Genomic DNA, 18,913 nt, shown 5'->3' on the forward strand with positions numbered 1-18,913 from the left:
GCCTGGTGCTCTGCCTGGTAGGAAGCTTCCCGGTGGATGATGCCTGCCCCTTCATTTTATTAAGCTTCTAGCACAATGTTACACGATGGTGTAAATGAGGGGGGTGGGCATGGCAGTTTTGTCACTGGACTAGTAGTCCAGAGACCCCGGGTAATGCTGCAGACCCAGGTTTCAATCCTACCACTTAAATTCAATAAAAATCTGGAACTAAAAGTCGAATGATGATCATGAAACCGTTACCGATTATTGTAAAAACCCACCTGGTTCACTAATGTCCTTTAGGGAAGGAAATCTGCTGTCCTTACCTGGCCTGGCCTACATGTGACTCCAGACCCACAGCAATGTGGCTGACTCTGAAATGGCCGAGCAAGACACTCAGTTGTATCAAACCGCTACAAAGTCACAAAAAAGTAATGAAACCGGACGGACCACCCGGCATCGACCTAGACACTGGAAATGACAATGGCAATCTCAGCCCTGTCAACCCTGCAAAGTCCTCCTTACTAACATCTTGGGGCTAGTGCCAAAATTGGGAGAGCTGTCTCCCAGATTAGTCAGGCAACAGCCTGACATACACATCTTCACAGAATCATACCTTACAGATAATGTCCCAGACACCACCATCACCATCCCTGGGTATGTCCTGTCCCACTAGCAGGTCGGACCCAGCAGAGGTAGTGGCACAGTGGTATACAGTCGGGAGGGAGTTGCCCTGGGAGTCCTTAATGTCGACTTTGGACCCCATGAAGTATCATGGCATCAGGTCAAACATGAGCAAGGAAACCTCCTGCTGATTACCACGTACCGCCCTCCCTCAGCTGATGAATCAGTGCTCCTCCATGTTGAACATTACTTGGAGGAAGCATTGAGGGTGGCAAGAGCGCAGAATGTACTCTCGGGGAACTTCAATGTCCATCACCCAAGAGTTGCTCGGGAGCACCACCACAGACCAAGCTGGCCGAGTCCTAAATGACATAGCTGCTAGAGTGGGTATGAGCAGGTGGTGAGAGAACCAACAAGAGGGAAAAACATACCTGACCTCTTCCTCACCAACCTGCCTGCCACAGATGCATCTGTCCATGACAGTATCAGTAGGTGTGACCACCGCACAGCTCTTGTGGAGACGAAGATCCATCTTCACATTGAGGATACCTTCCATCGTGTTATGTGGCACTACCACCGCTCTAAATGGGATAGATTTCAAACAGATCCAGCAACTCAAGGCTGGGCATCATGAGGTGCTGTGGCCACCAGCAGCAGCAGAATTGTACTCAACCCAGCATATCCCGTACTCGACCATTGCCAACGAGCCGGAGATCAATCCTGGTTCAATGAAGAGTGCAGGAGGGCATGCCAGGAGCAGCACCAGGCATATGTAATAATGAGGTCTCAACCTGGTGACACTACAACACGGGACTACTTACATGCCAAACAGCATAAGCAACAAGTGATAGACAGGGCTAAGCGATCCCATAACTAACGGATCAGATCTAAGGTCTGCAGTCCTGCCACATCAAGTCGTGAATGGTGGTGGACAACTAAACACCTCACTGGAGGAAGAGGCTCCAAAACTATCCCCATCCTCAATGCTGGAGGAGCCCAATACGTCAGTGCAAAAGATAAGGCTGAAGCATTTGCAACAATCTTAAGTCAGAAGTGCTGAGTGGATGATCCATCTCGGCCTTCTCTGGAACTCCCCAGCATCACAGATACCAGTCTTCAGCCAATTCAATTCACTCCACGTGATATCAAGAAATGGCTGAAGGCACTGGATGCTGCAAAGGCTCTGGACCCTGACAATATTCCGGCAATAGTACAGAAGACTTGTGTTCCAGAACTTGCCGGGCCCCTAACCAAGCTGTTCCAGCACAGCTACAATACTGGCATTTACCCGGCAATGTGGAAAATTGCCCAGGTCTGTCCTGTACACAAAAACAAAACGAATCCAACCCGGCCAATTATCACCCCATCAGTCTACTCTCCATCATCAGTAAATTGATCGAATGTGTCATAGACAGTGCTATCAAGTGGTATTTCCTTAGCAGTAACCTGCTCACTGATGCCCAGTTTGGGTTCCGCCAGGGTCACTCAGCTCCTGGCCTCATTACAACCTTGATTCAAACATGGACAAAACTCGAGGTGAAGTGAGAGTGACTGCCCTTGACATCAAGACAGCATTTGACAGAGTGTGGCATCAAGGAGCCCGAGCAAAACTGGAGTCAATGGGCATCAGGGGGGAATCTCTCCGCTGGTTGGAGTCATCCCTAGCACAAAGGAAGATGGTGGTGGTTGTTGGAGGTCAATTATCTCAGTCCCAGGGCATCACTGCAGGAGTTCCTCAGGGTAGTGTCCTCGGCCCAACCTTCTTCAGCTGCTTCATCAATGACCTGCCTTCCATCAAAAGGTTAGAAGTGGGAATGTTTGCTGATGATTGCACAATGTTCAGCATTCGAGACTCCTCAGATACTGAAACAGTCCATGTCCAAACTCAGAAAGACCTAGGCAATATCCAGGCTTGGGCTGACAAGGAGCAAGTAACATCCGCGCCACACAAGTGCCAGGCAATGACCATCTCCAACAAGAATGAATCTAACCATCTAATCATTCAATGACATTAACATTGCTAAATCCCCCACTTCCAACATCCTGGGGTTACCATTGACCATTGAACTGGACTAGACATAAAAAATACTGTGGTTACAAGGGCAGGTCAGATGCTGGGAATCTTGCGGCGAATAACTCACCTTCTGACTCCCCAAAGCCTGTCCACAATCTACAAGGCACAAGTCAGGAATGTGATGGAATACTCCCACTTGCCTGGATGAGTGCAGCTCCAATAACACTTAAGAAGCTTGACACCATCCAGGATAAAGCAGCCCACTTGATTGGCACCCCATCCACAAACATTCACTCCCTCCACCACCGACGCACAGTAGCAGCAGTGTGTACCATCTACAAGATGCACTGTAGGAACTCACCAAGGCTCTTTCGACAGCACCTTCCAAACCCATGACCACTACCATCAAGAAGAACAAGGGCAGGAGATAGCTGGGAACACCATCACCTGGAGTTTCCCCTCCAAGTCACTCACCATCCTGACTTGGAAATATATCGCCGTTCCTTCACTGTCGCTGGGTCAAAATCCTGGAATTCCCTTTCTAAAAGCACTGTGGGTGTACCTCCACCACATGGACTGCAGTGGTTCAAGAAGGCAGCTCATCACCACCTTCTCAAGGGCAACTAGGGATGGACAATGAATGCTGGCCCAGCCAGCGAAGCCCACATCCCATGAATGAATTAAAAACATTGAGGGAGTGAATCCCACAATCACACTTAATGATCTTTCACGTTTGTTAAATCTGACTCTGTGCTGATGATTTCTCTGCTCTGTCCTTTCATGCCTCTCAGTCCCATGGGAAGATGGTGAGTATGTGTAAATGAGCTGCTCGGGAAACTCTGAAAAGAACCTCAGAATAGTTTGTGCTGCTGGTTACTGGTGACCATTTACCCAGTGATAGTTATGCTGCTGGTTACTGGTGACCACTTACCCAGTGATACTTTGTGCTGCTGTTTACTGGTGACCATTTACCCAGTGATAGTTTGTGCTGCTGGTTACCGAATGAATGTTTACTTGGTGAAGATTTGTGCTCCGCACAGTCTGTGACCTTCTTGGAGTTCCAGTTTCTCACAGCTGCTCAGGTTCTCGTTCTGCCAGTCATTTAAACAGGGAAAGAATGCAATGTGAGTGAGCAGGGACTAGCGTGTCTTACTGTCTGATCATGAGCTGTTTTTTCAGGGGAACGGGAGAGATTGCAGCTGCTGCTTCATAAAAGCCTGTAATTTACAGCTGAAATGAGAGCAGCAGTTTGAACACAATTACACAATGTTAAATAAACAGATGTACCAAGGAAACAGCAGCCAGTTGAACTGGAAGGTTGCAAGTCTGGTTAAAGCCAGTATTCCCAGTATGGGACAGGACAGGGGCTACAGATTCAGCTGGTATTGTTGTTGGGAAGAGACAGTAACCTGCTTCATCCTAAATATTACAACGAGCTCGACTAGATTCCCAAACTAATCAAACTTTTCCACCAGGGCAGGTTGCATAATCTGGACTCGAAACAAAACAAGTGTTAAATTAGAAATCGTTAGCATAACGATTAGCACAGGCTAATAGGAGGAGAATTATATCATCTATCAGCTGCTGGAGCCAGGGGCGGGGGAGATCAGAGTGGGACCAGAGATGGGCTTCGGGGCATTGCAGAAGTTGAGGTGGCGGAGATGAGGATGGGCAGTCAGAGCACGACTGAAGTTTGTGGGGGTAGGGGGGTGCTGTCAGAACAGGGCTGGGGGACTGCAGCAAAGTTGAGGAACGTTCAGCCTGAAGCAATGACGTTCTGCAGGAAGAAGGTTTAACTCTTGACAGCTTCCAAAGGATTTGAGACACCTGTGCCCCTCAGGTGCTTGATTTTCCCCTCGGTCTGTTGAATTGCCCCTCGGCAGGCGATGAGCCCCTCGGGCGGGTGAATTGCCCCTTGGGCGGGTGATGAGCCCCTCGGGCGGGTGATGAGCCGCTCGGGCAGGTGAATTGTCCCTCGGGCAGGTGAATTGCCCCTTGGGCGGGTGATGAGCCCCTCAGGTGTGCCCTGGTTTGTGGAATCATTGCTTCTGACATTGTGTCTGTGTTTATAACCTGGGGAATTTTACTCTTGTATTTTCCAGTGGTCCTACGCTTTTTATTTAATTCACCTTCAGGGGAAACAGGGTTTCCAACTGTTCTGTAAAACGGAGGATATGAAGAGGAAATGGATGGAGCAGTTTGAAATGGCAATGTGAGTCATGTGTCTGAAGCTATGATCTGCCTGAATGTGACTGTGAGCCACAGTTCAAGGCTGCCTGTTCTGACCTGAACTGAAATTGAACTTGTGAAAGCAGCTTGGAGAGATTGCTGTGAATGGGTTTATTATCTCATTATTCATTGTAACTAGAATATGTTCCCCTCTCCTGAAACATATGTGGACAATGATCAATTTAGTGAGTGGAAAAACTGGCAGATGGATTCAGTGTGAGATGATTCAATCTGGACCTAAGAGAGATTGATCAGAGCACAATCTTTCCTAAAGTGAGGGGAGCAGAGAAATTTAGGGTCCAAGTAAAGAATCACTTAAAGCTGCTGGACTGGTAAAAAAAATAATTCAAAAGATTAATGACATGTTGCTCTTTATCTCAAAATAGCTGTAATATGAAGGGGTAAAAGTGATGTTACAGCAATACAAAGCTTTGTTTAGACCCCATCTGGAGTAACTGTGTCAGTTCTGGGCACAACACCTCAGGAAGAGGAAGTATTGGCCTTGAAGAGGCTGCAGCATAGATTCACCAGAATGATACCGGGGTTAAAAGGATTAAATTATGAGGATAGTTTACATAGAGTTACAGAGAATATACAACCCAGTAATAGGCATTCATTCTGGGCCAGTGCTTATGCTCCACTCGCGTCTCCTCTCATCCTTCCTCATCTCACTCTATCAGCATAGCCTTCTATATTCCTTCTATCCCCTCCTGCTTCTAGCATATATCTCTACTTTCCAATTCTATTCCTCTGGAAATGAAGCCTCGTGCTTGATTTGCTTTTTTATGGTCTTATTTTAAAAAACCTGCATTACTATTTTTAGTGATTTATGTATTTATTCCCCCAGAGCTCTCTGCTCCTCTTACCCATTTAGACTCATTTTCTGAGTAATAGCTTGTGGTTCTTCTTACCCAATGTAATACATCATATTTATCAATGTTGAAATTAAGTTGCCAATTATAAGCCCATTCTACAAGTTTATTAATTTGTAATTTGTCACAATCCTTGTTATTTACTATTTCCCCCAATTTGAGGTCATCAGCAAATTTAGAAATTGTGCTTTTATTCCCAAAGTCTAAGGTTGTAAACAACAGTGGTCCCAGAACTGATCCTTGTGGGATCGCACTTCCCACCTTCTGGAATAACTACCTTTTACTCCTACTCTCTGCTTTCTGTCTTGCATCTAACAAACAATCCACCTCTGCTACTTGTCCCTTGAACCCACATGCTCCAACTGTGTTAATTAGTTTATTCTGTGGCACCTTATCATAGACCATTTGGAAATCTAGATCCATCACATCTACTACATGATCCTCTACTCTCTGTCTTACCTTTTTGAAGAATTCAGCATGCTTGGTGAAACTAGACTTTCCCTTTTGAAATCCATGCTGACTATTCATTATTATATCTTTCATTTCTAGATAGTTTCCTATTCTCTCCTGGAGTAAGGATTCCATTGTCTTTCCTACCACTGGTGTTAAGCTGACTGATCTATAGTTCCCTGGACATGTTCTATCGCCCTTCTTAGATATTGGAATTACATTATTTATCCACCAATCCTCTGATGTAATACCTGTTTCTAATGAATTATTAAATATGTATAATAGTTTTTCTGCTGTCTCTTCTCCAGATTATTTTAAAATGTGAAGATGTAATCCATCCAGATCAGGGGGTTTATCTTTGAATTTAACTAGTTTATTTAATATTTCTCCTTTTTTTATTTTAAATGCAGTTATATAATTTCTAATCTCATCTTCTGGTGTCATGTCCATCTGATCCATCTGCCTGGTAAATACTGAAATGAAGTAAATATTTAATATTTCTGCTATTTTGCTCTCACTCTGTGCTTTTATCCTGCATGTCCCTTAGCTACCCAGTTTTCATCCCAGCTTTCCATTATTCTATGTACCTGTAGAATAATATCATTTCATAGTTCCTCTTTGATATCCTCATTGTTTTTGACTCCTCTCTTAATGTCTTCACATTCTCCCTCACTATACTCTCCCCTGTTGCCCATGTAATTATGATTTATGTTCCCTGCAGCGAGTAACTCACCTCCTGACTCCCCAAAGCCTGTCCACAATCTACAAGGTACAAGTCAGGAGTGTGATGGAATATTCTCCACTTGCCTGGATGAGTGCAGCTCCAACAACACTCAAGAAGCTTGACACCATCCAGAACAAAACTTGATTGGTACCCCATCCACAAACACTCACACCCTCCACCACCGACGCACAGTAGCAGCAGTGTGTACCATCTACAAGATGCACTGCAGGAACTCATCAAGGCTCCTTCGATAGCACCTTCCAAATCCACAACCTCTACCACCTAGAAGGACAAGGGCAGCCGATACATGGGAACACCACCACCTAGAAGTTCCCCTCCAAGCCACTCACCATCCTGACTTGGAAATATATCGCCGTTCCTTCACTGTCACTGGGTCAAAATCCTGGAACTTCCTCCCTAACAGCATTGTGGGTGTACCTTCACCACATGGACTGCAGCAGTTCAAGAAGGCAGCTCACCACCACCTTCTCAAGGGCAATTATGGATGGGCAATACATGCTGGCCTAGCTAGTGACATTCACATCCCATGGATGAGTAAAAATAAAATTAGTGTAAATCTCTTTTTCTTATTCATTTTTGCCTTCTGTCTTTATTCACCCATAGAGTCCCACTAGTGTTTATTTTGTTCTTTCCTTTCAGTGAAATATATTTTCCCTGCACTCTGTTGATCACATTTTTAAATATTTCCTGTGGCTCTTCTACATCATTGTTTGACAATATTGTTGTCCATTTTATTTTCCCACATTCTATTCTCAGCTCCCCAAAATCAGCTTTTCTCCATACAAACAAGAAGCAGGAGGAGGCTATTCAGCCCCTCGAGCCTGCTCCGCCATTTAATAAGATCATGGCTGATCTGATAGTAACCTGAAATCTGCATCCCCGATAGCCTATCACCCCCTTGCTTACCAAAAATATCCACCTCTGCCTTAAAAATATTCAAAGACTCTGCTTTCACCACTTTTTCAGGAAGAGAGATTTCCAAAGACTCACCGCCCTGAGTGAAATAATTTCGCCTCATCTCTTTTTTCAATGAGTGACACCTTATTTTTAAACCATGACCCCTAGATCTAGATTCTCCCACAAGAGGAAACATCCTCTCCACATCCACCCTGTCAAGACCCCTCAGGATCTTATATGTTTCAATCAAGTTGCCTCTTACTCTTCAAAACTCCAGCAGATACAAGCCTAACCTGTCCAACCTTTCCTCATAAGACAACCCACCCATTCCAGGTGTTAGTCTGGCAAACCTTCTCTAAACTGTTTCCAACGCATTTACATCCTTCCTTAAATAAGGTAACCAGTACTGTACCCAGTATTCCAAATGTGGCCTGGACAACTAAAGCATAACCTCCCTACTTTTGTACTCAATTCCCCTCGCAATAAATGATAACGTTCTATTAGCTTCCTAATTACTTGCTGTACCTGCATACTAACCTTTTGAGATTCATGCACTAGGACACCCAGATCTCTCTGCACCTCAGAGCTCTGCAATCTCTTACCATTTAGAGAATATGCTTCCCTTTTATTCTTCCTGCCAAAATGGACAATTTCACATTTTCCCACAATATACTCCATTTTCCAGATCTTTGCCCACTCACTTTATCTATATATTTTTGTAGCCTCCCTATGTCCTCTTTGCAACTTACTTTCATACCTATCTTTGTGTCATCAGTAAATTTGGCAACCAGCCCATCCATCCCTTCATCCAATACAGTTATATGAATTGTAAACAGTTGAGGTCCCAGCAGTGATCCCTGTGGCACACCACATGTTACATTGTGCCAACCTGAAAAAAACCCATTTATGCCTACTCTCTGCTTCCTGTTAGCTAGCCAATCTTCTATCCATGCCAATATGTTAACCTCTACACCATGAGATTTTATTTTCTGCAATAACCTTTGATGTGGCACTTTATGAAATGCCTTCTGGAAATCTATTAATTGCAAATCCAATCTATTAACCCGGTCGTTGTCATGTTTATCTCCTTCTCAATTATTATCCTAAATCAGATTATATTATGGTTACCATTGCCCAGATATTCCCCTACTTTTACTTCTCTTATCTGCTCTGATTCATTCCCCATTACTAGTTCCAAAGGGGCATTTTCCCTTGTTGGGCCTTTTACATACTGGGTTAGAAAGGATCCTGTACACATTGGAAGAACTCCATTCCCTTATCCCCTTTACCTACCTCTTCTGGCCAATTAATATCAAGGTAGTTGAAATTCCCCATTATTATTCTTTTATGTTTTTTTACCCAATTCCCTAATTTATCTGCATATTTCTTCCTTTACCACCCTTCCACTATTAGATGATCTGTAGACGTACATACATACAAATTAGGAGCTGGAATAGGCCACTCAGCCCCTCGAGCCTGCTCCACCACTCAATAAGATTATGGCTGATCTGATTGTAACTTCCTGCCTACCCCCTTTAACCTTTCACCCCCTTACTTATCAAAACTACACCTATTAATGTGATTGATCTTTTATTATCTTTGGTCTCTACCCAAATGGATTCTATTTTTTATTGTTGTTAGCTTGTCCTTTCTCTCTGCTGCCATTCTGTTATCCTGAATAAGTACAGCCAATCCAGCTGCCCTTATCCCACTCTTTTTATTAGACGTCATACCCTGCAATATTTAATTCCTTGCCATGATTTTTCTGTAGCCATGTCTTGGTAATCCTGACTATATCTGGTCCTTTGAAAAGTATTATTCTCTTCTGGTCCTCTGTTTTATTATAGACACTGTGTACATTGCTGTTTGAATGGATTTTAATATCAGTTCCTCTTAATTTATTTTTAACCATCTTTGTACACTCCTGTTCTATAACTCTTTATTCCCTGGCTATTTATGTCCTCCCTTAGTTTTGTCAGCCCCATGCTCTCTATTTCTGTTCTGTTTATATTTGGGATGCTTAGATTTCTTGTAGATCCTTCCCCACCTCTTCCTAGATCAAAGCCTTTGGCACCTCCCTATTTGCACTTTGTGCTGGGATACGGGTGTCACTACGGTTCAGGTGGAGCCCACCCTATCGGTTCAACTCATTCCTGTCCCCAGAACCGGTGCCCGTGTCCGATGAAAAGGAACCCCTCTTCCCCACACCAGCCCTTTGGCCTTGTGTTAATTCTCCTGATCTGTCTCTGCCAGTTTGCGCATGGCTCAGAAAATAACCCAGAAATTTTTAGGTCTGGACCCTGCTATTTAATATAGTTTGTAATTTCTGATGCTCTCAGCAGGATCTCCTCTATATTCCTACCTATGACATTTGTTCCAACAACTGGATTTACCCAACCCCTCTCCAAATTCTAGTTGCATAAACAAGGTTTAGATACGTTGGAGTATGGCAAATTAAAAGGTGATGTAACTGAGGTGTTTAAAGGATTTGATAGGATAGATATAGGGAAACTATTTCCTTTGGTAGTTGTGGGGGGAGCTATGGCATGGGGGTTGCGGGATGGGGGTGGGCAGAGTCTAGAACAAGGGGACAGAACCTTAAAAATAGAGCCAGGCTGCCCAGGGGTGATGTCAGGAAGCACTTCGTCACACAAAGGGGAGTGGAAATCTGGAACTCTCTCCACCAAAAAGCTGCTAATCAATTAAAAATTGATAGTGGGTCATTTAAACATTTCAGAACTAAGATTGTTAAGATTTGCGTTGGGTAAGGACATCAAAGGTTGCGGAATCAAGAAAGGTAGATGAAGGTAAGATACAGATCAAATCTAACCTAATTGAATGGTAGAAAAGACTTAAAGGGCTGAATGATCATCTCCTGTTCCAGTAAGGAAGTAGAGGGGCTGAACGGCCTCCTCATCCTCCTGTGTAATGGGGTAGAGGGGCTGAATGGCCTCCTCCTCCATAGTAAACATCATGTTGTCATTCAACCCCATTCTCCTGGGCTTCAGTCCGGTGCTTTGCAGGAGGAGTTGTGACTCAGTTCACCCCTAGGCTCCTGGCACCCCTGGGTGCTCATGGACAGCAGGCACCAGGTTGATGTGTCTGTGAGGGTGTTCTCTCCTCTCCAATGAGTACGGGTGCCATAAACCAAGCTCTTAGTGCAGTGGGGGGTGAGGGTTTGAACTAAATAAACAGTTTCAATTATATATTTAAGGAGCGAAGCTGCCGTTGACACTTTCCTCAGTTAAACTCTTTTCTTTTTCAGGTCTAACATTAAACCTGAGAAAGCAACAGCAAATTGCCACAACTTTCAAATGACCACTTTTGACAAATTCACCAACTGCAAAGCATGTGGAATGTTGCTGAGGTAACAGCAGAAACTCTGTCCGTCTCCCTGCTCCGAAGAAACTCACACTCACAGTCTGACATCTCCCCCCACCACTCCGAAGGAAGCTCACATTCTGAACCCCCTGCCCCAAAGAAACTCTCAGTCTGACCCCCCCGCCCCGAAGAAACTCACAGTCTGATCCCCACACCAAAACCCGCCCCCCCGCCCGCCCGAGGAAACTCACAGTGTGACCCCCCCCGCCCCCCCCGCCCGAGGAAACTCACAGTGTGACCCCCCCCGCCCCCCGGAGGAAACTCACATTCTGACCCCCCCGCCCCGAGGAAACTCTCAGTCTGACACCCCCCGCCCCGAAGAAACTCACAGTCTGATCCCCACATCACCCCCCTCCCGCCCGAGGAAACTCACATTCTGACCCCCCCTGCTCCGAGGAAGCTCACAGTCTGAACCCCACCCTGAGGAAATTCACAGTCTGACACCCCCCCCCCCACCGCGAGGAAACTCACAGTGTGACCTCCCCCCCCCCCCACCCCGGAGGAAACTCACATTCTGACCCCCCCTGCTCTGAGGAAACTCAAAGTCTGACCCCCCCCCCGCTGCAAGGAAACTCACAATATGACCCCGCTGCGAGGAAACTCTCAGTCTGACCCCCCTGCTCCAAGGAAACTCACAGTCTGATCTCCCCCCCGCGACGAAGCTCACAGTCTGACCTCCCCCCGACGAAACTCTCAGTCTGAACCCCCTGCTCCAAGGAAACTCACAGTCTGATCCTCTTCATGAGGAAACTCACAATCTGATCGTCGTCGTCCCCATGAGGAAACACTCAGTCTGACCCTCCTCCCCAAGGAAACTCGCAGTCTGAACCCGCTCTCCCTGGAGACTCTCAATCCCCACACCACCACACACCCTCCCCACTACACCACCCCAAGAAACTCACAACATGCCCCCCAACCAAAACAACACTCAGTTTGTAACAGTCATGCACAAATCAGCATTCTCTCTCCATTTCTGATGGACCTGCAGCTTTTTCTGTTTGTGTTTCTGGCCGAATGTTAACCTTCCTTTTATTTAACCTTTCCCACAGAGGGATCTTTTACCAGGGCTACACTTGTTCTAACTGTGGTGCTGGAGCCCACAAAGAATGTCTGGAGACAGCAGCACAATGCAAGCTAAGTATGTAATCCACAGCCTACACTTGTATTTAGAACAGTTAAGTTGATGTGAAATGTGAATTACTTGTACACACCAATTTAATTCTGATCACAGTTCCCTCATCCAGAGAGAGAGCTCACTGGGTTTAAAACAATTGGCAGATACTGTTTCACCCACACAGGAATGAATTAAATATGAAGACTTCTTCAAACATCTAGAGGGGATTATATCTTCTTTGAGATGAGACACTGAGTTTCAAACACTCCCAGGACAGGTACAACACGGGGTTAGAACAGAGTAAAGCTTCCTCTACACTGTCCCCATCAAACACTCCCAGGACAGGTACAACATGGGGTTAGATACAGAATAAAGCTCCCTCTACACTGTCCCCATCAAACACTCCCAGGACTGGTACAGCACGGGGTTAGATACAGAGTAAAGCTCTATCTACACTGTCCCCATCAAACATTCCCAGGACAGGTACAGTACGGGGTTAGATACAGAGTAAAGCTCCCTCCACACTGTCCCCATCAAACACTCCCAGGACTGGTACAGCACGGGGTTAGATACAGAGTAAAGGTCCCTCTACATTGCCCCCATCAAACACTCCCAGGACAGGCACAGTACGGGGACAAAAACTGTACACAGTACTCTAGGTGTGGCCTCACCAACACCCTGTACAGCTGTAACGAGACTTCCCTATTTTTAAACTCCAACCCCCTTAGCAATACAAGCCAAAGTTCCATTTGCCTTCTTAATTACTTGCTGCACCTGCATGCTAACTTTTTGTGTTTCATGCACAGGAACACCCAGATCCCTCTATGCTGCACTTTTTTGGAGTCTCTCTGCATTTAAAGAATAGTCTGCCTTTTGATTCTTCCTGCAAATGTGCGTGACCTCACACTTTCCTACATTAAACTCCATCTGCCAAGTTTTTGCCCACTCACTCAACCTATCTATATCCCCTTGCAGATTCCTTACGTCCTCATCACAACATGCCTTCCCACCTATTTTTGTATTGTCAGCAAATTTGGATACATTACACTTTGCCCCCTCCTGCAAGTCACTCATATAAATAGTAAATAATTGAGGCCCGAAGACTGATCCTTGTGGCACTCCACTAGTTATTCATAGATTCATAGACGCTTACAGCGTAGAAGGAGGCCATTCGGCCCATTGTGCCCACGCTGGTCAACAAAGATCTGACTACACTAATCCCATTTTCCAGCGCTTGGCCCATAGCCTTGGAGGCTATGGCAACGCAAGTGAATATCTAAATACTGAAATGTTACAAGAGTTTCTGACTCAACCACCCTTTCAAGCAGTGAGCTCCTGACTCTCACCACCCTCTGGGTGAAAAAAATTCTCCTCAACTCCCCTCTTCGCCTTCTACCTCTTACCTTAAATCTATGCTCCCTGGTGATTGACCCCTGTACTAATGGAAAAAGTGCCATCCTATCCACCCTATCTATGCCCCTCATAATCTTATACACTTCTGTCAGGTCCCCTTCAACCTTCGCTGCTCCAAGGAAAACAACCCCAGCCTATTCAATCTTCCCTCATAGCTCAGACCCTCCAGCCCAGGCAGCATCCTGGTAAATCTCCTCTGTACCCTCTCCAGTGCAAACGCATCCTTCCTATAATGTGGTGACCAGAACTGCACGCAGTACTCCAGTTGTGGCCTCACCAGCGTTTTATACAGTTCCAGTATAACCTCCCTGCAATTGTATTCTGTGCCTCGGCTAAGAAAGGCAAGTATCCCATATGACTTCTTAACCACCTTATCTACCTACCCTGCTACCTTCAGGGATCTGTGGATATGTACACCAAGGTCCCTCTGACCTTCAGTACTTTCCAGGGTCCTACCATTCATAGTGTAATCTCTTGCCCTCCCCAAATGCATTACCTCACACTTTTCCGGGTTGACATCCATTTGCCACTGCTCTGTCCACCTGACCAGTCCATTGATATCCTCCTGTTACGTCTTTCCAACCTAAAAAAGACCCGTTAATCCCGACTCTCTGTCTTCTGTGTGTTAACCAATCCTCAATCCAGGCTAATACATTGCCCCCAATACCGTGAGCTCCTATCTTGTGCAATAACTTTTTATGTGGCACCTTATCAAATGTCTTCTGGAAATCCAAATACACTACACCTACAGGTTCTCATTTATCAACTCTGCTTGTTATATCCTCAAAGAACTCTAGCAAATTTGTCAAATCTGATCTCCCTTTCACAAAACCATGTTGACTCTGTTTGATTGCATAAAGCTTTTCTAAATGTCCTGCTATTTCTTCCTTAATAATGGACTCTGGCATTTTCCCAACAACAGATGTTAGGGTGACTGGCCTATAGGTTCCGGCTTTTTGTCTCCCTCCTTTCCTGAACTGGGGCGTCACGTTAGTGGATTTCCAATCCGCTGGGACCCTCCCAGAATCCAGTGAGTTCTGGAGTATTTCGACCAATGCCTCCACTATCACTGCAGCCTCTTCCTTTAAAACCCTTGGATCAGGTCCTGGCGACTTGTCTGCCTTTAGTCCCACTAGTTTGTCAAATGCTTTGTCCCTCGTCATAGAGACTGTTACAAGCTCGTTCCTCCCATTAGCTCCTTGCTTATCTGATATCTTTGGGATGTTTATAGTGTCCTCCACCATGAAGACCGATACAAAATATTGGTTTAAATTATCTGCCATTTCCCTGTTCCCTGTTATCAATTCTCCAGTCGCATCCTCCAAGGGTCCCACGCTCACTTTAGCCACTCTCTACCTTTTATATACCCGTTTTTATATTTCTTTTATATTTCTTGCCAATTTACTTTCATAGTCAATTTTCTCCCTCTTTATTAGCTTTTTAGTCATCTGCTGCTGGTTCCTAAAAAAATTCCCAATCCTCTGGCCTATCATTAGTTTTTGCCACTTTGTATGCCTTAGTTTTTGATTGGATACTCTCCTTGACCACCTTTGTTCACCACGGGTAGTTCATCCTTCTCATTGAGTCCTTCTTTTTGACCGGGATAAATTTTTGCTGAGCATTATGAAATATCTGCTTAAATGTCTGCCACTGCTCATGAACTGACCTTCCCCTTAGACCACTTTAGACAACTCTCTCTTCATACCTCTGTAATTGCCCTTATTTAAGTTGAGGACACTGGTTTGAGACCCAAGTTGCTCGCCCGCAAACTGAATTTGAAATTCTACCATGTTGTGATCGCTACCCCACCCCTTAGGGGATTCTTAACTATGATATCTCTCATTAATCCTACCTCATTACACATTACTAGATCTAAAATAGCCTGTTCCTGGGTAGGTTCTGTAACATATCGCTCTAAGAAACAACCCCTCTACAAATTCACCTTCTGTGTTACCCCTGCCAATCTGATTTGTCCAGTCAGATTGGCAGGGGTAACATGGAGGGTAACATGGCTCTCTCTATCCTTCTTCTGACTTTGGCATCACATCTACCATCTTCTGTTATTTGTCCTAAATAGACAAACTGATCCACTTGCTCCAGTGTGACTCCGTCCACTTCAATCTTCACTCAACTTTCTTCTAATGTATTCCTTCTAGCTACCATTGTTTTGGCATCTTGGTGTTCATACTCAATCCATTTTCTAAATTTCTAGATTTTACTTGATCTATGATATTTTGTGGGACCTCTTCTGATTCTGTAAGCCACGCTGTGTCGTCAGCATACCACAAGTTTATGTTTCTGCCTCCAATGTTTACCACTGGAAGTGCATCCAATTCTCTGAACATTTGTTCTATGTATGGATTTGAATAATTCTGCGATAGTACACAGCCATGTTGTATTCCTTTCTTCACTTGAAACATGTCCGATTATCCATCTCCCAGCCTGATATTCGTTGTTTGGTCCCAGTATTGGCTCTGGATAAATCTCACATCTGTACTGTCAATGTCACATTTCAACAATACATCTCTTAGCTTTTCGTGATAAACACAATCGAAAGCTTTTTCATTGCCTCCGAGGCTGACATAAATGTTCTTGTTCAATTGGAGATATTTATCGAAGATTGTTCTTAGGTTAAATATTCCCTCTCTTGTTCCTATTCCAGGTCTAAATCCAGACTGTGTTTCATGAATTTCTGCTTCAAATGTGTTATTATTTATTTATTTCTGTTATGATTTTCCAGATCACTTTAATGAGATGACTCTTTAAGATTATAGTTCTAAACTGATTGCACTCCATTGCTTTAGGTTGCTTGGGTAACTTAACGAATAATGAATATCTCAAGTCTCTTGCAATGTATCCTTCGGTATATATTTGAGCACAAATTTCTGGTATAACTTCTAATTCTGTTTCTCCGAGGGTTTTTGGATGTTCTGTTGTTGTTTCATCAATGCCTAGAGCTTTATCTGTACTCATCAATTTCAAAGCATTCTTTACCTCTGACATCATAATATTTGGTCCATCATTTGTCTCTAAATCTTGAGGACATCCTCGATTTGGATCACCTTACAATTCACTTATATATTCTGTCCATCTTTTTGCTACTGCATCCCTTACAAAAAATCTTCTACCATCTTTGTATTTTATGCACCCACAATCTGTTGTTATCCTTTCTTTCTATCTGTCAAAGATTTCACCGTCTGGTGCATAACTCTCATTATTCACTTCCAGCTCCATTACTTCATCTCACAGGTGAATGCTCTGGGGACATGGGTTCGAATCCCACCATGACAGTTGGTGGAATTTAAATTCAATTAGTAAATATGGAATTAAAAGAAAGCTAGTCTGGTTAATAGTGACCATGAAACCATTGTTGTTTGGCGTAAAAAAAAAACTATCTGGTTCATTGATGTTCTTTAAGGAAGGAAATCTGTCGTCCTTACCTGGTCTGGCCTATGTGTGATCCAGACCCACAGCAATATGGTTGACTCTTAAATGCCCTCTGAAATGGCCAAGCAAGCCACTCAGTTGTAACAAACCACTACAAAGTCACGAAAAAGGAATGAAACCGGATGGACCACCCGGCATCGACCCAGGCACCGAAAATGACAACGGCAAACCCAGCTCTGTCGACCCTGCAAAGTCCTCCTAACTAACACCTGGGGACTTGTGTCTTTATTGGGAGAGCTATCTCACAGACTAGTCAAGCATTGCCCTGACATAGTCATCCTCACGGAATCATACCTTACAGATAATGTCCCAGGTACCACCATCACCATCCCTGGGTATGTCCTGTCCCACTGGCAGGATAGACCCAGCAGAGGTGGCGGCACAGTGGTATACAGTCGGGAGGGAGTTGTCCTGGGAGTCCTCAACATCAACTCCAGACCACATGAAGTCCCATGGCATCAGGTCAGACATGGGCAAGGAAGCCTCCTGCTGATTACCATGTACCGCCCTCCCTCAGCTGATGAATCAGTGCCACTCCATGTTGAACACCACCTGGAGGAAGCACTGAGGGTGGCAAGGGCACAGAATGTACTCTGGGTGGGGGACTTCAAAGTCCATCACGAAGAGTGGCTCGGCAACACCACTACTGACCGAGCTGGCTGAGTCCTAAATGACATAGCTGCTAGACTGCATCTGCGGGAGATGGTGAGGGAACCAACAAGAGGGAAAAACATACTAGACCTTGTCCTGACCAACCTGCCTGCCGCAGATGCACCCGATAGGAATGACCACTGCACAGTCCTTGTGGAGACAAAGTCCTGTCTTCACATTGAGGATGCCCTCCATCGTGTTGTGTGGCATTACCTCCATGCTAAATGGGATTGAATTCAGACAGATCTAGCAACTCAAGACTGGGCATCCATGAGGTGCTGTGGACCATCAGCAGTAACAGAATTGTACTTAAACACAATCTGTAACCTCATGGCCTGGCATAACCCCCACTCTACCATTACCATCAAGCCAGGGGATCTACCCTGGTTCAATGACGAGTGCAGGAGGGCATGCCAAGAGCAGCACCAGACATACCTAAAAATGAGATGTCAACCTAGTGAAGCTACAACACAGGACTAATTGCGTGCCAAACAGCAAAGTGATAGACAGAGTTAAGCGATTCCACAGCCAACGGATCAGATCTAAGCTCTGCAGTCCTGCCACATCCAGTCGTGAATGGTGGCAGATAATTAAACAATTCACTGCAGGAGGGGGCTCCACAAATATTCCCATCCTCGATGATGGGGGAGCCCAGCACATCAGTGTAAAAGACAAGTCTGAAGCATTTGCAACAATCTTCAGCCAGAAGTGCTGAATGAATGACCCATCTTGGCCTCCTCCGAAGGTCCCCAGCATCACAGATGCCAGTCTTCAGCTAATTCGATTCACTCCACGTGATATCAAGAAACGGCTGTGTGCACTGGATACTGCAAAGGCTATGGGCCCTGACAATATTCCAGCAATAATACTGAAGTAAAGTTTTGCTTCATAGTTCCACGCCCCTAGCCAAGCTGTTCCAGCACAACTACAACACTGGCATCTACCCAGCTATGTGGAAAATTACCCAGGTGTGTCCTGTCCACAAAAAGCAGGACAAATTCAACCCTGCCAGTTACCGCCACATCAATCTACTCTCCATCATCAGTAAAGTGATGGAAGGGGTCCATCAACAGTGCTATCAAGCGGCATGTAGTCAG

General features: G+C 45.0%; 1 protein-coding gene across 1 annotated transcript in view; it reads left to right on the plus strand.

The window, feature by feature from the left end:
• Positions 1 to 18,913, plus strand: part of vav2 (vav 2 guanine nucleotide exchange factor) — a 200,422-nt gene that overhangs the window by 156,932 nt on the left and 24,577 nt on the right. Inside the window, exons 14-16 of the mRNA XM_078551281.1 lie at positions 4,720 to 4,829; positions 11,076 to 11,177; positions 12,241 to 12,329. Of these exons, the coding sequence (XP_078407407.1) occupies positions 4,720 to 4,829; positions 11,076 to 11,177; positions 12,241 to 12,329 (301 nt within the window). The remainder of the gene's footprint in view (positions 1 to 4,719; positions 4,830 to 11,075; positions 11,178 to 12,240; positions 12,330 to 18,913) is intronic.

This window comes from Cetorhinus maximus, chromosome 10 (genome assembly GCF_964194155.1).
Source record: "Cetorhinus maximus chromosome 10, sCetMax3.hap1.1, whole genome shotgun sequence".
Classification (NCBI taxonomy): Eukaryota; Metazoa; Chordata; class Chondrichthyes; order Lamniformes; family Cetorhinidae; genus Cetorhinus; species Cetorhinus maximus.